The sequence below is a fragment of the Drosophila subpulchrella genome, chromosome 2R (genome assembly GCF_014743375.2).
Source record: "Drosophila subpulchrella strain 33 F10 #4 breed RU33 chromosome 2R, RU_Dsub_v1.1 Primary Assembly, whole genome shotgun sequence".
NCBI lineage: Eukaryota > Metazoa > Arthropoda > Insecta > Diptera > Drosophilidae > Drosophila > Drosophila subpulchrella.
The window spans coordinates 14,790,543-14,807,469 of NC_050611.1; the positions used below are offsets into that span (position 1 = coordinate 14,790,543).

Here is a 16,927-nt window from a genome sequence, read left to right on the forward strand (position 1 = left end):
CTGCTGCTGTTGCTGTTCCTTGTAGACGGCGATAAGCGCTCGCCTATGATCTATGATCCCGACCTTGGCTGGCAGCTCAGAATGCGCATACGCAATGTTGCACATTCTTAATTAAAATGTCAAAACTGGTTTAATGGCGTTAATGAACGAACAGCGCGCAGTTCGTTAGCCGGGCGAACAGGTCGCTCGAGGTTTGACAATATTGTTTGCGCCCGTCTTGTCGTCCCCGCGAAATACTTGGGATTCCTTCGGTTCGATGTTCATGGCCTGCAGATCGCTTTGCGGCTTTTGATCTGCCGGGCGATCTGGGCTTTGATTTATCGCCAAATGCACTGCGTTTTCGAACAAAAGCGGCCGCCGCCAGCGCCGGAAAATGGAAAGTTTTCCCCGTTGCCTTGACAGTTTGCGTAGCGGCCGTTGATTTATAGAAATCAAAGCGCGGTCCGCTGGCCATTGTTGAGTTCGTTATCGTGGCTGGAAAACTGTGAGCTGAGCCATGCCAAAAAATTGGTAAGACAAGGCAGCGCTTGTTGTTTGATCATGGCCATTGCATAACTGATTGTCGGCTGAATAATTAATTATTTTGATCCGCGATGCAAAATGATTTGAGTTTTAAGGATAAGCATTCAGGCTGTCTAAGAGCTGTCTCTTACCCAAAAACAACACCCACACTTCATGCTTATGTTGTTCATTTTTATTTAGCCATTGGGAACCATTTAAGGTCTTATAATTATGCTAATAAATTCTTCCTTTATTTGTTTAAATTGTTAACTCAACTGTGAGGGACCAATGCTAAAGTCCGTCCAACTCGTTGCATTCGCTCTTATTCAAAGTAGGCGCCTCTGCAGCAGAGGAACACTCGAAACAAATTTGGTATGTGAAGTATTCCACACCCGAATAATCATAAAATACAGGGAGGCACTAAGTTATCTCCCTGGAAATAGCAAAAAAAAATCAGTAAATTTTCATATTAAATATTATTCCTTTAAAATCACATCCAAAACGATTTTCCCTGTGCACCGAACCCGAAGCTCGACTCTTGGGGGATCCCTTGTCTGCGAAGTTGTGTGATTTATTTGGGCGGCTCGGGTGTTTTTTGCTCTTTGTGCGCTGCGCTTTTTATTATGGCACAATTTTTATTATTTTTATTGGTGCGCACTCGAGTGGATTTCGCGGCACGAAGTGGAGCTGCAGGAGTTGCAGGCCCATGACGCACCACCCGCACCACTTATCAGAGGCTGTAAACACAACTGCACTGGGTATATATATGTGAATATGGATATGGATATGCATATCCAGGCGGGCTCAAACGAATATGCGCATTTATTATTTTACTTGGCTTGCTCGCATTTTGCAGCAACGATCTGTAGACACAATAAATTACCAATTATATTTTCATTTCATATTTCTGTCATTGATTTCGCTTCCAGACTGTGGCTCCATGCCTCAATGAAATGCGAAGGGGATGTGTGCCCCTCCCGGCAACTCAGTTGAAAATTCATATCCAATGTAAGAGACAGTTTGTTTTATCAATCAACAGACCAAATTGTATAACTTTTATAATTGTTTCGAAAAGTACACAGACAGATTTACACAAAAAATGCAGTTCATGTTGGGAGGGAGCAGTTAACAGCCCCTCAGGACATATAGATAACCATGCTGTTGCTCTTCACTTCTTTGTCTTTTGAGTTCCAATGCATACAATATCGTCTGATATATCATAAAGAAACCTAGACCTGAAAAAAAAACGTTTATTATAACTAATATGCCTTTAATTGCCGCTCGATCGCCTCACATGGGGCAACTATTATGAAAATAATTTCATAGGTTTTCGTTCTGTCACTTATGGAATTCCAGCCTTTGCAGAGCCTGTAAATCTCGAAAGCAGTGGCTGCCACAATCACTGCGGCCATTATCACTACCCACATCCACACCAGACAGGCAATTTCCTAAAAAATTTAAAAATATAGTTATAAATTGTTAACAAAAATTGAGACTTGGATACCAGTATACAACCCATCAGAAGACATATTGCAGCAAAAAGTCCGAAGCAGGCTATTCCCAAACTAATTTTATGGTATAAGCCAAAACGGTCGCCTGTAAAAAAATATAAGCAGTTTTAGAGCGTCGAGTAAATCTAAAATATTTTCATCAATATTTACGGGTAGACATATATGTTATTATTCCGATACAAACTATCATTACGCATATGGCCAGAATACCGCATTCCCATCGATAAGAAAGCTTATGGCGACAGAAATTGCACATTGTTATTTTGTTTTACTTTTTTTAAACATAAATAATTTGACATTTTTGTTACATAAATTGAATGAAAAATCAAGCCACTGATGATTTCAAAACATACTTTAACTTACCGAGGATGTAAGTGTTTATTGAGAATAGACTGATAAACTTTAAAACTAATGTGCTACAATATTCTATTCTATTACCAACAGATTATAAACATCCAGAGTTTTACAAGTTGTTGTATCTATTTTTACTATTTAAACTTTTTTTCCTTGTGACAAAAATATAAGAAATAGACTTGAAATCATCCGGCTTAGTTTATAACGATTCCAACGTCCTCCAGACCTAAGGTAATCTCCAGATCATTTTATAATGCTCAAAACTTTTGAGAGAACTGGTAAGAATTTTCATCGGCGGACCAACATAAAGATATTCATAGTATAGAGGGTCAATAAGGTGGGGACCATTACATAGACGAAACTACACAAGAGCTTGAGTTTTTACTGGGGACTAGTATGGTCAAGTTTTATAAACTTTTACGTTTATACGTGGGTATACTCACAAACTGAAGGTCTCACCCTATTTGCAGCATACAATAAAAATATTCCAGCAACAATGCCGAAGGGCAGTGCAACTATATGAAACCAATCGACGGCTTTACTAAAGATACGACTCATTGGATTTAAAATCATACTTAACACCATAATCAAACCAAAATATAACATAAAATGGCCACATTTCGGCATTGACCTCGTGGAGGTATACCGCTGCAAAAACACATTTTTACGAAATTTAAACCTTTAAATTTGAATCTATAACAAAACGTTACAGACAACTCAAAAGCTCGTTGTTTAAATACAAAAAAAATATAAGACAAATGAAATGGTTGTGGTAAAATCTCAACTAATTAAATAATAATCATTTGAATGAATATTATATAAGACTTTTTACTTTAGTCCCAATTCATTTAATTAGTACAATCAACCAACAACTGCAGCAGTCGCCTGTTAAGAATTAGAATTCATTTCCTTTAGTGTTACAATTTTAAACTCAAACTTTAATGAAACTGAGCAGCCGGAAAAGTGCAATCTTAACCGTAAAGCCAAATCATCCCCCGAGCTCAGTTATCTGAAAGAAAAGCGCGAAAATCCCTTTGTTAGACTGTTTTTATTTTCGTCTGCTTCTGGGACTGTCTATATTTATTTCCTTTGCCGCTCTATAAAGCCGCCCAGCTGGCTTTGTGGAAAGCCTGCCGCCACATTAAGCCCCCACTCAGCGATTTGGAAATGGAAATCAAAAGTCGCCGTTAAAGTGTCTAGGAAATTGTGCATGCATTAAATAAATGAAACTCCCTTCATCCCGAAGGGCCGACAGACTGACCAGGGGTCGGACCAGAAATAACCTCGGGTCCATGTGCAAATTAAAATGGGAATAACAGTCGAAGGAGGGCATTTGGTAGGGAGAGAATGGTGGTCAGGGGTTGAGCTTAAAAAATGAAAACACTCCAGCTTGGCATAAGCAAGTTTTGAGAAAGGGTAGACGATGTTGATGGAAGGAGTACTTTGAAAAGCAACAAGCTTTGAAAGCAAGAATCTAAAATATTCAAAAGGTATATATTTCTCAACCATTTTGTTTAAATGGCAAACGAGATCAAAGTTATAGAACCTAACAAAGGTAATTGATTATATCAATTTAAGATCTTTAAACATCAAAACTTTCATGTTGGTCCTTCGAGCCGGATGATTCCATGATCCAGTTGATATATTCAAGCTTGTCGAAAGCAAGTGCAAGGCATATAGAAATGCAAACTAATTATTTAGCACACTTCTGACCCCCTTCTCAAGTATTTTTTAATTGCTGTGGCCAATTATAAAGTTCGGCAGAAAATACGAACTAGTCCCAAAAACTAGGGAGAAGCCAAAAGCACGTCAATGAGCACCGCACGTAATTCAATCTGGGCAGCTCAGTTTTTCCGGGCCCTTTGTCGAGCTTTATGTGGGCTTACCTTGCGAGGGCGGGGCAGGGGCTATAATTATATTCTCAAATTTTCATGGTTCCCTAGAATTTGTGTTCTCAGCTCTGTGCCTCTTTTTTTTTGCCTTGCATATTTTACCATAATTTGCTGTTCTTGTTTGTCTGCCAGTTGTCCTGGCGTACAAATTGCGAATTGAAAACTTCGAAAACTAACGGCAATTACAGAATTTTCCGAAAACCGAAACCAAAGACGAGTACGAGCCCAGGGCCCAAACTTGGACTATTTGGCTGACTGTGCGTGTAATTATAATTTTCTTTAAGTCGGTTTGCGCAAACTTTTCTTTATGTCAAAGTTTCGCCCGCCAGCTCCCTCCATCTTTGCGACCGCAAATAATTTTGTGGAAAAGTTGCCGCCTCTCCCCATTTCACTGAGCTCCACCGATTTTTCCATGTTGTTGGTAATTATGCTCTTTGTGCGACGCTGGCAAACTTTTGGGTACATCGTCTGAGTGTATTAGTTGTAATGTGCTTCGGTTAGCCCAAGGAAGCGAGCAAGTTGCCAAACTTACGGCAACAATAACAAGGAAAAACAAGCGTCGAAGGGGGAAAAGGACCCGTCCCCCTGCCGTTTGTATTTCGGGAACTTACCTTTCGGTTCGACCAGATCCTTTGGCTAGACAATGTGTCTTATTAGCGAAGCTCGCCAGCGGCAAACTTTCCGATGATTTTCATTCACTAGAAGTTTGGCATCAAATTTTCAGCTAATCACGTTGGTGATGAATGAAATATAAACTTTCTGAACTGTTTTCCGCCATAATTGTTGGTCCTGCCATTCAGCAAATATTTCCACTGCCACCAGCCGAATATTGGTAAACAGTTAGGGAGGTTCAAGTACCATTTGTTTCGTTATAAAATGAATAAATAAACAAAAGCCAAAGGCAAGGAAACACTATATAAATTAGTTAATTGTCGAGGATACAAATTAATTTCTTACCAATTAGAAATGTCAGAAACAGAATGTTTCCAAGCTTCCAAAAAATTGTAAAAGATCTCCAGTCCTCTAAAAAATTTTCCATTTTAAAAACAAAAAGAAACATGCAGCTCAGTGGTATGGCCAAAGTGGTTAGCAGCGCTAAATGAATGTATTCCTAAGGAAAAAGTTATCATTTAATTAATCATTAGGGACTTATAGTTTATTACCACGTCGGCCATCAGTTTTATTGTATAGGCAAATCCAATAACCAAAACAATCGGAGCAAGGAAAATAATATCAAATGTGCTGAGGTTAAAAACTGTAATATAATTGCATGACTGATATGATATGATATATTTAAAGGCGCCTAATCATCTACCATGTCTCAGGAGTCCTATTGAAGTGGCCACGCAAATAATTCCCACTATAATCATCCAAATGTGCGCTTTATCTTTACTGCACATTTTATTAAATTTTAAACTTTTTAATACTTTGAGTTGACAATTAATTCCAAAGTAACTCCTTTAATAATTGCCTAAGCTCAAATTCTAATAACTCTCTTCAATATACCCATCAACGGTTTTCACCTAATAAATTCCATCCATAATTCCGTGCAACAAATGAAAACTAATTTTAGTTGCCTGGCACTTAACACCAACTCACGACTTGTCCATTTCGCCTAATGACCAGATATATGGCCATACTGAAACCGATGCTGGGGGCTGTGATTTGGCTAACTGCGTCTGCATGATTCTCCCTTTGTGGCGTATGGAATGGCATTTTATTGGATTACTCAATCAAATATGTGCTGGGGGAACTCAGGTTACGAAATAGGTAAATTGGGCGAGATTTCGACAAGCAACCTGCAGGTAAGGGTAATCCGGTCGAACATTTCTCTGACCTGAAATGCAGATTTATCAGGGAAAGTTAGCCTTAAATTAAACTTTTTACACAATAAGAAATTGTACTCGACTTAAACAGTGGATTTTGCATTCCAAAAAGTGTTCCTATTTGACAAGTTATAACTCGATAGTGTGGTGCATCCCAGAATGTCTATAGATCTGTAGATTATACTTATACTTCAATTATAGATAGATTTGTATAAACAACTTCCGTGTTAGGATCAAGTAAGGCAGCCTGAGATAAAGACTTTTACAAGATTATCAAGACTTAAAATATGGTTTTGGTTGTGTATATTTGATACCAAGACCCCTCAGACGGCAACATTCCACCGCTGCCATGCTAATTCGAATGCAAACCCTCGAACATCCTTGAGAGTTATGCAAAGCAGGAGCTGCCGAATGCAAAATGTGTTTTCACTTTTGTTCGTTTATCAAACGGGTGTCGGGCTGACGGGTTGGATGGTTTGCTGGCTGGTTGGCTGGCTGGCTGGTTTGTCGATTTTGTTGGCCGGGCGCCATGGTCCGACTCCAACTGCAATATGACCAACGGCAACAAATAGCTGACAGTAACAGCGGCAACGGCGCTGGATACAGCTGAAAAGCAGAAAAGGACCCGGGGCAAATTCACGACTCGCATATTGAAAACAAAAACTGCAGCCTGAGTGGAGTGAAGACAGGCACACGTGATGGGGGATATTGTGGGATTGTGTGATTGTGTTTACGGTGTGGCTACATGGATACATGGCTACATGGATGCATGGATGGATGTTTGGGGGCCTCGATGTGGAGCGGGTGCAGCTGCCCCAACTCGAAGTTCCAGCCCCTGCCCCCTTGCCCGCTGGATCCCTTGAAGTGAAGCCAAGTGAAAATGAAAACAAAGTTTAACAAACCGTGGCTAACGAGCTACATTATTAAAACTTCAAAAATGCATAAATTTTGCCGTAGACGAATGGAGCGGACTGGCGGCATTATAATAATATAATGCATATCCTGGGCAGGCATTTGAAAGTTATTGACACCTTCTCCTCTCCACCTCGCTCGGGAAACTCGTGACGTGATCGCTGTGTGGCTCCTCGGAAAGAAGGTGTTGCAACACAGACCAGGTTCCCCAAAGTTGCACGATCTGGGCAACGGGCAACGGGCACCCAATCCCAATCCCAGTCCCAATACCAGCCCAACTGGAACTGCGGATCGAGTTCGCGACTCGGCTGCCAAGTGATTCTGCGCATATTAGTTGGCCATTAGGCGCACACCATTGTCAGCTGTGAACGGCAGTCAAAAGGCGCATTAAAATTCAGACGGTGTTAAATATTACAAGCGCCCCTCGCGAAAAAGGGGGAAAGGTTTCGCGCTGATTTGCAGCTGCCACTCAAGAGGTTTCCAAGCGGGTGGAGTTGGACATGGACGAGTACGAGGATCGGGGGATCGCGGAGGAGCTTGTGAAATGTTGTGGCGACGTGATATGTTAATCTCGCGGGCCAAAACGTGGAGCGCTTCGGATGCGGATGTTTGGCAGACAGAAAACCACTTGTCGGGTCAACATGGCTTGGGATGAATAAGTATCACCAAAAATGCATTTACATTACAAATTTATTTGTAAAGATTAAATCTTTTCACGAATATGGTTCCCCATCGTCTTTAATTTTATTAGTACTTGAATGGAAAATGTTTTAATGGGTACCCTGCATTCTAGCTTTTAATTTCTTATTATTTAAATTTCTTTGAACTTAAAGCTTCCTTTCCACACAACACAATGATAAAGTACATTTTCAATGCTCTTGAAACAGAATTTGAAACTTTTATTGGTGTTTCAGTTTTGTTTGGTTACTTATGGATAAACAATAATGGCCACCACCAACATTATATATTATAACAAGGTAATGTTTTGTTTTAAAATGGGTATTAGTGTGAGGCGTTCATGTTAATGAAAGTATCTTTGGCATTTTGGACCACTAAAACGGTGATCTTGGCATCCGGGGTGATGAGCACCTCATGATATTTGGTACGAACTCTCAAGAAGGTCAAAGTTTGAGCTGGCTCCAATTTGGATAAGAATGCCTGGCACTTTTCCCGCAAGTTATCATATAGACAGGCATACTGCAGGCTCTCCTGACGATCCATCGAGGTCTTCACCGGAACACCCGAGTGGTTCATGATCAATAGGTCCTCCACGCCAGGCTTTTCTTTTACTCGGCGAAATACTTCCTCCACATAACTTTTAGTGCGTTTTGGCTGTAAGCTTTTGATATTACTTGATGTGGGATAAGGTTATAAATTTGTAGACTTACATCAAGCTCTGCTACCTCCATTTTGATTAAAGTTTTTAGAGAGTTCTACGATACTGATATTCATATGTATGTATAATATTATATATTCGTTGTCAAGTAATGACTGGGCTACTTTGACGGGATTTTATAGAACTTCCTAAGTCATGGGTGTTTGTTTCTAATATATGTTAAGTCGATTTTCATATTTCGACATATAAAAAAACCTTTTGATGAAAGTCTATGAATTTTATTGATAAATCATTTGAAATTGGATTTTTGTAATACAACTGATTTAAGCACATCATTTATCATAGGAGTGTCTGTCTAGACGTGATCTTTGTAGTATGGATAGTTTTTGTGATGCAACAATGTTCGTTTTTGCCAGTGTGGTATGAGATATAATTGCCATAAGCTGGCATTAAAATATTTGTTCACTGTTTTTGGTATCCGTGGCCAGGACAAACAGTAATAAATTCCACGGGTATCATCCCTGTGACGTCATAATCACGGGCATTAGATGATTTAGCCCGATGTCGAGCAGGGCCAAATTAGGCGGGAGTTATTTGCCAAAGCCGGCTCTAACTCTGCGGCCAACTCTAATCGGCTCCTAACTCAGCTGCCAAGCATCGTGGACGTGGACGGCCCACTTTCGAGGTGCGCTCCCAGAGCATAAAGTGCAATTATAGCGGTGCAGCGAGGAACAGGGCCATGAAATACCAACACCCGACAGCTGTAAACAACAATTTGCCGGGCGGCCATAACCGCATCTCGCATCGGAGACCAAATGCCAATAACTCGCCGAGCGAGCGCGCTTATAAAAAAGTTATTTAAAAGCCCGGCCAGCCAACTCGGCTGGAGTCCCAACAGCCAACAGCTAAGAGCCAACAGCCAAAGCCAAGCCAATCCAATCCAACAATGGCAAATGATGATGAGACGTCCAGTCGTTTCAGGTTAAACGCTAAGCGTTTCGGCAGACGCGCAAAAACTTAGACGTGGCCAAGGAGTCGAGGATGGAAACTTGAATGAAAATACCCCGAACCGAACTGAACCAAACCGAGCAGGAGAATCGAACGTAATGAGCAAATTTATGGTCAATTGATAATTTAGAGGCATTCGGTATCATCAATAATGGACCATTCGGATGCGACTCTGGATCGAAGATGAGGCATTGTTATTGGGACCAATGTGGCGCAAATTGTGCTAAATGTTTCGGCAGGCCCTACGCAATTCCCTGGCCCAAAAGGCACGCACATGAAATATATTTATGTGGGCAACATAAGGCGACCGTGGGCCGTATTTTATATAATTCGACTGTCAACCGGGGAACTGGGTCAGAGGTTCGGCTTTTGGAGTTGCGATTCTGTGGCCCGCTTTTGTTGTCTAGGCCTTCTTGGCTCGCAATTTAACTCGCTAATTGAACGCTTTGTCTGACACATCGAATAAATCACACAATTTCCAGCTTGCACCTTGCAAGCCAGTCTTCCACCAACTGCACGTCGCCATGTTTATGCCAATAATATGCCATAAAGTATAGAAAGGAGCCGGCACAATGGAGCGCAGTGCACATGGGGTCCAAAAACGGCTGGCTGCCGAGGAGCGGCTTCCTCTGATAAACTTTATGACATCGGAGGGAAGTGGAAGTGGAAGTGCAGCCACTTTGTCAGCGGCCATCCTGGTGCCCCGATCACTGGTCCTCCAAACCCCAATTCCCGGCCCTTTTCCCCCCACCGAGTACGGCGCTAAAGTTTAAGCATTGCCCGAACTTTACGCACAACTTGCACACATAATTTACGTCCCATCCTCTGCTCCTCTGCGTAATTATTGGCCAGGAGCCGGGGGATTCTCCAGTCGGAGGAGCCGGGCATGGGTTATATGTGAGTGCATTAGGGGCGACCACAAATTGTTTGGTTTGCTTTGGTTTAGCGCAAATTGTAGTCATAACTTCTTCCCGGGCTGCCGTCAGTCGGACTATCGGGCTTATGATGGCTCAAATGCACCTCGTTTGGCTGACGGAATTTAGGAAAGGTTAACTGGACCTGAACTCCCCTCTATTACGACGTCACTTACTCGGGTTCGGGCAATAAGGCTCTATTAAGAAGTTGCAAAAGCTTGGGTTTCGTTATGAGGTTTATTATTGTATAGAGCTTATAGTTTTTAATTATATATATTTAATTTTAAAAATTACGCATAAAACTCCATAAATAAAATCCTAAAATTATTTATCAATATTTTTGATAAACTAACTAACCAAGAATCCCTTTGCGTTGTGGTTCATAAATGGCTTAATCCAGCATTTTAGCCACTTTGTGGCTTTTTCCCTCTAAGTCCTTGTGCAGAGGAATGTTTTCAGAACGTAAAGAATTTCAGAGCATTCATCGAGGTAAATAAATAAAAGTCTCATATGTTACAGTGTTATTCAATTGCACTTTGGTTGCACTTGGCCAACAATATTACCACCTGAGCCAAACGTAAGCCGTAACCGTAAGCAGATTGGCCCATTAAGATGACCTCTTTGGTGGACGGAACCGTTTGTGCCGGCAACTGCCGCAAATCCCACATCAATCAAATTGTCCGTTGCCCCAAACAACAGCTACATATCAACAACTAATGTATCAACAAAGGCTTTGTGTGTGTACTGCGGGGCACTAGAGGCAAATTAAGCCCGACTTAAGTAACCGCTAAGCACAATGGCGCAAATGCAAATTATATTGCCCATTAATCGGCCAAGACCATCGAAGTCGAGCTCGGAATTCCTGACCTTAAGGGGGATTCTGTGGTCACTATCCATTATGATAATAAATATAAATAATTTTTTATTAGGGGGTGAGTTATTGAAATCGCCTAGGCTTGGATATTACGTAAAGAGGTGTCTAAAAATATGCAATAAAAAATAGCGTTGTCATTTGTTAAAAATCCATGGGACTTTTGGATGAAACTATATGTTGCATATTTAAGAGTGATTTTTGAAACCACCCATTTTTTTGAGTCTATACACACAGAGAATTCTGACGTTCTCATTTGAGTTGAAAATGTTTTGAAAAATATATGAAGATGAAAATGTTTCCATTGTGCTTGAATCAAGTTGGCGGTGTTTACATTGTATAGCTCAACATCTGAGATATTTGTCCAGTGAGTAGTGTATACTTATTAAAAAGTTGTTAAGTAAACTCAATTTAACTTTTCTCTACTCACCATTTCGTTATAATATTGAAAACATTGATACCAAAGAGTACTTACTCTGTTTTCAAGAACGAATGTTCTCAATTCAAGAACAATGTACTCGAATATTTGTCTCTGTGTATGGCATTTGTTTCGACTTATGAGTGTCGTTTTTCTCATTAAAAAGGCTCTCTGGTAAAAACAGTTTTATATTGGAATGACAGTTCTTGGGTTGCCAACCAATGTTCCCCAGTTTACTGGGCCTGCAATTGGCTTGCATGCAGCACATAATATACTGCCACGCCTTCCCGGCACTCACACATGCTTAAAAGGACACCTGAGTCCTTGCCCAGGACTATAAGTTGTTGGAGAACAGGGAGCGGGACTGGGTCGGGGCCTGGACAAACTTCCGAGCCAGCAGGATGTGTCCTTCGTTTTCTGCATTGATTTTGCATTTCCAAGGAAGTAGCGCGGGAACTTGTTAGTCCGCCATCCGCCCAACCGATCCTCCCCGCACCCTTAACCCCTGGCAACCCCACATAATTTGCTTTGCATGCAGTTTGCAACAAGGAAGGGAGACACGAGCCTGGCCCGGGCTATTACGCTGGCAAATTGCAATGTAATTAGTTTTTACATTTCTATATAGTCGGCGAACGTATAATTGTGGAAAATGGCATTTCTAGTTAATTAATGGCCTCCTGGGCTCACCCACTGCCAATGCCAATAGCCCCGTGGCACCCGGAGCAGTGCGAAAACTTTCTGCACCACATTTGTTGCCGTTTCTCGGCGTGTGCAGTCAACAAAAAAAAAAGTCCAGCTGCCACGCCCCCTCTCGCCCACTGTCAACCTTTGGCAACTTTGCTTGAATTGCTTGAAAAATTTAATTAAAATGCTGGCTGCCCCACTCGTGAAAATATTCGTTCAATGCGCACCCCTTCTGCAATCGGGAGGAAATCCTGTCAGGATAGAGGGGGTCCTTGCTGCCCTCCGAAATGCAGTAACAGCCACAAGCTGTTGATTCAATTACCAATACGTTTGATAAAAATTGCACATTCAATGGGCAAAAACAGTTCCCTTTTTTACATATGCAGGGTATAACTTTTGTGCTGCCAATTAAATTATTTGGAGTATCAATGCAATCCAAGGGGACTTGGCATTAAATGTCGCATCAGTAGCAATCTCAAACTGCATTATAACGCAAATGGGGTTATGTTTAACAGTCACTTCGACTACCAACCCATCGCATCTTGTCATCTTTACATTCCCTGTCTCCTTGATACTTACATGAACAAATTATTGTTTTAAAAATATTCAGATGTGCAATGCAAACCCCCAGTACTGCTGCGTCTTTATCGGAGTGGTGGCGATTCTTTCAGGATTTGTCGATGGAGGATACAAAGTCTACCAACTAGGTAATTGTAATTAACCAAAAAAAGTAAGCCACAAAGTAGAAGCATAGTTATAACACCTCGATTTTATTTACAGCCACTCTTGGTACAAGTTATATGGCCCTGGGAATGGTGGTGGCCTGGGTTCTCATTATCATGGCCGCAGTACTTCTGATTGTGGGTGCTATTAAGGCAAGTAATCGTGAAATAAGTTAAGTCATTTCTTCACCCCCTCCCCTTTCGTTTTAGAAAATCCGCTTTTTGTTGCTGATCTGGATACTAGTCTCACTGCTTTGCGGAGTTGCTCTGATCATTTTAAAAATTATAATTTATGCTTGCTATTTTTCCTATAATCCTGATATAGCCTATCACATTTTTGGAGCCAGTTACATAATATTGTTCGTATGTTAGTCAACTTAATACTGACTTTTCAGCAGCACTCTAATGACAACAATATCTTTTACTTTTCAGTATTACTGTTTTTGTTTTTGTACTTCCCATATGCGTATAGGCGTCAGCTGGAAGATGAGCTATACGAATAAACGTGATTATTATAGTAACAATAAAAGGGTTCTCACACCACATTTTTTAGGATGCAATTGTGGTAGTCTTTTAAAACTCTTACTAAGTTGACTTTCAGTCATACGAGAAGTTTTGGTGCAGTTCTGTTCCTTCAAAGGCTGAAAACCTACAATATAAAAAACACCAATATTTTTCGTTACGAACCATTATAAATACATTTGAGCAAATAACATATTCTGGGATATCAGTGAAAACCAAAGAGACTAGGCATTTCATGTCAAATTATTCAGTAAATAATAGCAAAAACTGATATATTTTTAATGTTATATTATTATGATTATACACGGCGTGTGTTTAAGCAATAATAATTAAATCTCTAATAGAATCGATGGTGAATAACTTACATTATTACATCGGCTATCAAATAAGAAATGGAAAAGTCTTAATTAAAAGGTATTAGGATGTGCTTCAAAGTGAACCACCAGTACTGTTGCGTCTTTATCGGAGTGTTGGCGATTATTTTAGGACTTCTGGAAATAGGATTCAAGTCCGACGAGTTAGGTAATACTATAAATAACTCTATAAGCTTTATAGTACTTTTTTGATTATGACATATTTATAATTGGTGAATTAAGAACATTTCGTATTTATTTTTAGCGAATTCGGATTGGAATACCAATGCTAACTGGAATAGTGTGATGTTGACATGCATTATATCCTGGATCATCATGATTTTAGCCGCAGTTATTCTCATTGTAGGCGCTATACTGGTAAGTAATGGAGATATATAGTATATAAAATAAATCTTTAAACGGTTCCTTCCTTTATTTTCAGAGAGACCGCAAGTTATTGCTTGCCTGGATAATAGTCGCATTGGTTTTCGGAGTAGCTCTGATTATTTTAAAAATAATAATATTTGCATGCTTCCTTTATAAGCATAATGTAGAAACCCATCAACTTCTTTTTGGCAGTTTAACGATAGTTAACATATGTTAGTAATCTTAAATTGTATTTTCAGTATCATTTTATTGACAACAATGTCTTTTACTTTTCAGTACTGGTATTTTTATTCGTCTACTATCCTTATGCATATAGGCACGACCTGGACGAAGAGCAGTACGAATGAATTTGGTTAAGAGGTTTTTTAAAACATTGTTTTCAGGATAAAATTAAAATATGTGTACAAGTTTAAACAATTAAATTCAAATAAATTTATACATTTTAAAATTGTGCTCTACATTTTATCTTATTTAATTTTATCTTATTTTCGATCTTCGATTAAGACTCTTATTTTAAAGGAGTCGGCGGCGAAAAAATGTAGTTGCGTTTTGATTTAAACGTCTCCAGTGAGATGGGCTTCGTAAATGTAAATCTTTGTCCTTGTGGCTTAATGACCAAAGAGTCTTTGGAATGCACATCCTCTGGCTGGAGTGACATCTCATCCTTGGGAGACTGCGCGAAAGAGTGTTCTAAAGTTTTTGAAGTCATATTGCTCTGGTGCCGCACCATATTCTGCGAGTACTTATTGACAGCGTAAAGGCGACGACGCTTTAAGGTTTTCAAATCAGGTGGCGTGTCCAACGGCTTAGAGCCTTGACCATTGTCAACAGGACTAGGTCTCACCATCGATCTTCCTCCAAATTTAAGAATCCGACTGGTAGTGTGTTGCTGATTCTTGGCCAAGTGCAGAGCACTCAAACAGCGATTGTACGATGAACTACCGCCAAAGGTCGTGCGTCCCTGGTAAAAATGAGAACTTAGTGATGATGTCGATTTCGAGACCCTGGTGGATGTTTGGTGTAGTAGCTCGGAGGCATTCTTGCTCCTGGCTCCCTCGCCATTTCCCTTCTTTAAGGGATGAAAGGCTCCATTAGACCATCCCGTTTTATTCTTGTCCATTGCGATAAACGCTTCGATGATATAAAAATATTGGAATTTTCTCGTCAATAAAATACAGTTTTGGTTATGTCAAAAGACTCGAAACTTTTAACTTAAAAGGCAACTTTACTATAGCAAATCCAAAACATTGGGCATTACCAAAGTAGACGCTTTCTTCACGTTTCCTTATAAATTTTTAACCTTTTCTTACCCTGCTTTATTTTTAAAAGCTAAATGGACATACATCATATTATACAATTTTTAATGTTTTGAATGCGGAACACAAATCTTGTAAAAAATGGAAATCAAAATAACTTGGACTTACAATTCAAAAAAGTCTGAATATTAAACTAAATTTTAATGTAATTATATTATAAGGCTTTAGAATAGCAATCCAGCACTCTTCTGGCCTTTCTGCAAAGGAGTAATTTGATAAACTGAACAGCACCTATAACTATGCATACAGGAGTCGCTATCGCAGATCCATCAAATGTCTTTACACTCCCAGTCACATTTGCGAATAGATTTACATATTGAAAAATATTGAAATGTGCCTACAGAAAAACCAAAGGCTTTTCTGCATTCTATTGGCATTACTGACGATAATTTGGGGATTTACGGAGATCATATACGGTTCCTACCTTTTAGGTAAATATGTTAATAAATAACACACTCCAACACTAATTGAGCCTTGGTTCTATTTCTAGCTGTGGAAGGTATGAATAATTGGTTGTTGGCGGCAGTCGTGGCCTGGACTCCCATTCTAATTGCCTCGATTTTTTTGATTCTAGGCGCATTAAAAGTAAGTATTTGTTTAGCAAATGAAAATCAATTTTCAATCTGAAATCCCGTCCTGTTTTTTAGAAAATTCCTCGTTTCCTTCTGGTCTGGATAATAGTTTCATTGGTATGCGGAATAGCTCTGATTATTATAAAGACGGGATTATTGATATATTTGCATGATAGTCCTATAATTAACGATATTGTGACAGCCATTTTGAATATCATCTTTTTATGTTAGTCATCTTAAAATACTATTTCCTGTACCAGGGTGCTATATTTATTGAAAGAAATATTTATACTTTTCAGTGCTGGTCTTTGTTTGGGCATTCTACCCCTATGCATACATGCGAGACATGAAGAAACCACTATTGGAATAAAAAAAATTGTATTATATTGATCTGCAAGAGGTTTCTTTTTTGGCACTTTTCTAAGACTACAATTTTACACTGGCAATTAAACGAAATTTTTAGGTTTAGAAGGATTGTAAACAAACCCCTGTAGAAGATTTCAAATTTAATACAAAACGAAATAAGTAATAGGGAAGATAATGGAGTATATGATAGAATTTCGCATAAAATAAAGTATATATGTTCTTTATTAGTATCAACAGATAAGGCGCTTCACTGAATTTTAACATTCATTACTCGATATTTCGATTGCTGCACGATTCCAGTTTTTTTCTGAACAAATAGCAGGCAGTGACCGTAGGATCCGAATTTGCATAAAATAACAGAAGCAATAACAATGGGTGACAACAAATCAAAAGCGAATGGTAAACCGACCGCAAATAGAAAGTGAAAATCAAACACAAAACGCTACCGTTTATTTCTGTGCT

The 16,927-nt window shown here is 39.6% G+C and overlaps 6 protein-coding genes across 15 annotated transcripts; 2 read left to right on the forward strand and 4 right to left on the reverse strand.

Annotated features, from left to right (window-relative positions):
* Nucleotides 1-1,524: 1,524 nt before the first annotated feature.
* LOC119550000 lies at nt 1,525-2,344 on the reverse strand. Its single transcript, XM_037858421.1, has 4 exons — nt 2,163-2,344; nt 2,006-2,097; nt 1,796-1,949; nt 1,525-1,736 (listed from the first exon to the last, which is right to left on the reverse strand). Exons 1-4 carry the CDS (start codon nt 2,266-2,268, stop codon nt 1,627-1,629), a joined length of 462 nt encoding a protein of 153 aa, XP_037714349.1. The 5' UTR covers nt 2,269-2,344; the 3' UTR covers nt 1,525-1,626.
* A 2,543-nt stretch (nt 2,345-4,887) lies between these two features.
* On the reverse strand, nt 4,888-5,667 carry LOC119551909. Of its 2 annotated transcripts, none has more exons than XM_037861523.1 (4): nt 5,574-5,667; nt 5,422-5,513; nt 5,216-5,369; nt 4,888-5,070 (listed from the first exon to the last, which is right to left on the reverse strand). In XM_037861523.1, the coding sequence occupies exons 1-4, from the start codon at nt 5,656-5,658 to the stop codon at nt 4,979-4,981; spliced, it is 423 nt and encodes a 140-aa protein (XP_037717451.1). In that variant the 5' UTR covers nt 5,659-5,667; the 3' UTR covers nt 4,888-4,978. The 2 variants fall into 2 exon arrangements, with proteins under 2 accessions (XP_037717451.1, XP_037717452.1); XM_037861524.1 differs by lacking the exon at nt 4,888-5,070 and adding an exon at nt 5,077-5,170.
* Nucleotides 5,668-7,869: 2,202 nt separating this feature from the next.
* On the reverse strand, nt 7,870-8,489 carry LOC119551910 (dynein light chain roadblock-type 2). 2 transcript variants are annotated; one of them, XM_037861526.1, is made up of 2 exons: nt 8,385-8,489; nt 7,870-8,335 (listed from the first exon to the last, which is right to left on the reverse strand). In XM_037861526.1, exon 2 carries the CDS (start codon nt 8,248-8,250, stop codon nt 7,999-8,001), a length of 252 nt encoding a protein of 83 aa, XP_037717454.1. In that variant the 5' UTR covers nt 8,251-8,335; nt 8,385-8,489; the 3' UTR covers nt 7,870-7,998. The 2 variants fall into 2 exon arrangements, with proteins under 2 accessions (XP_037717454.1, XP_037717453.1); XM_037861525.1 differs by having other exon boundaries at nt 7,870-8,328; nt 8,385-8,488.
* Nucleotides 8,490-12,793: 4,304 nt separating this feature from the next.
* LOC119549999 lies at nt 12,794-16,535 on the forward strand. 8 transcript variants are annotated; one of them, XM_037858412.1, is made up of 4 exons: nt 12,794-12,934; nt 13,008-13,102; nt 13,160-13,312; nt 13,382-13,572. In XM_037858412.1, the coding sequence occupies exons 1-4, from the start codon at nt 12,838-12,840 to the stop codon at nt 13,541-13,543; spliced, it is 507 nt and encodes a 168-aa protein (XP_037714340.1). In that variant the 5' UTR covers nt 12,794-12,837; the 3' UTR covers nt 13,544-13,572. The 8 variants fall into 8 exon arrangements, with proteins under 8 accessions (XP_037714340.1, XP_037714341.1, XP_037714344.1 ...); XM_037858413.1 differs by having other exon boundaries at nt 13,160-13,316; nt 13,382-13,556; XM_037858416.1 differs by having other exon boundaries at nt 13,160-13,308; nt 13,382-13,457.
* LOC119551908 lies at nt 13,689-14,633 on the forward strand. Its single transcript, XM_037861522.1, has 4 exons — nt 13,689-13,993; nt 14,090-14,202; nt 14,267-14,423; nt 14,488-14,633. Exons 1-4 carry the CDS (start codon nt 13,894-13,896, stop codon nt 14,556-14,558), a joined length of 441 nt encoding a protein of 146 aa, XP_037717450.1. The 5' UTR covers nt 13,689-13,893; the 3' UTR covers nt 14,559-14,633.
* LOC119549998 lies at nt 14,536-15,446 on the reverse strand. The gene is made up of 2 exons (XM_037858411.1): nt 14,939-15,446; nt 14,536-14,884 (listed from the first exon to the last, which is right to left on the reverse strand). The coding sequence occupies exons 1-2, from the start codon at nt 15,329-15,331 to the stop codon at nt 14,720-14,722; spliced, it is 558 nt and encodes a 185-aa protein (XP_037714339.1). The 5' UTR covers nt 15,332-15,446; the 3' UTR covers nt 14,536-14,719.
* Nucleotides 16,536-16,927: the final 392 nt, after the last annotated feature.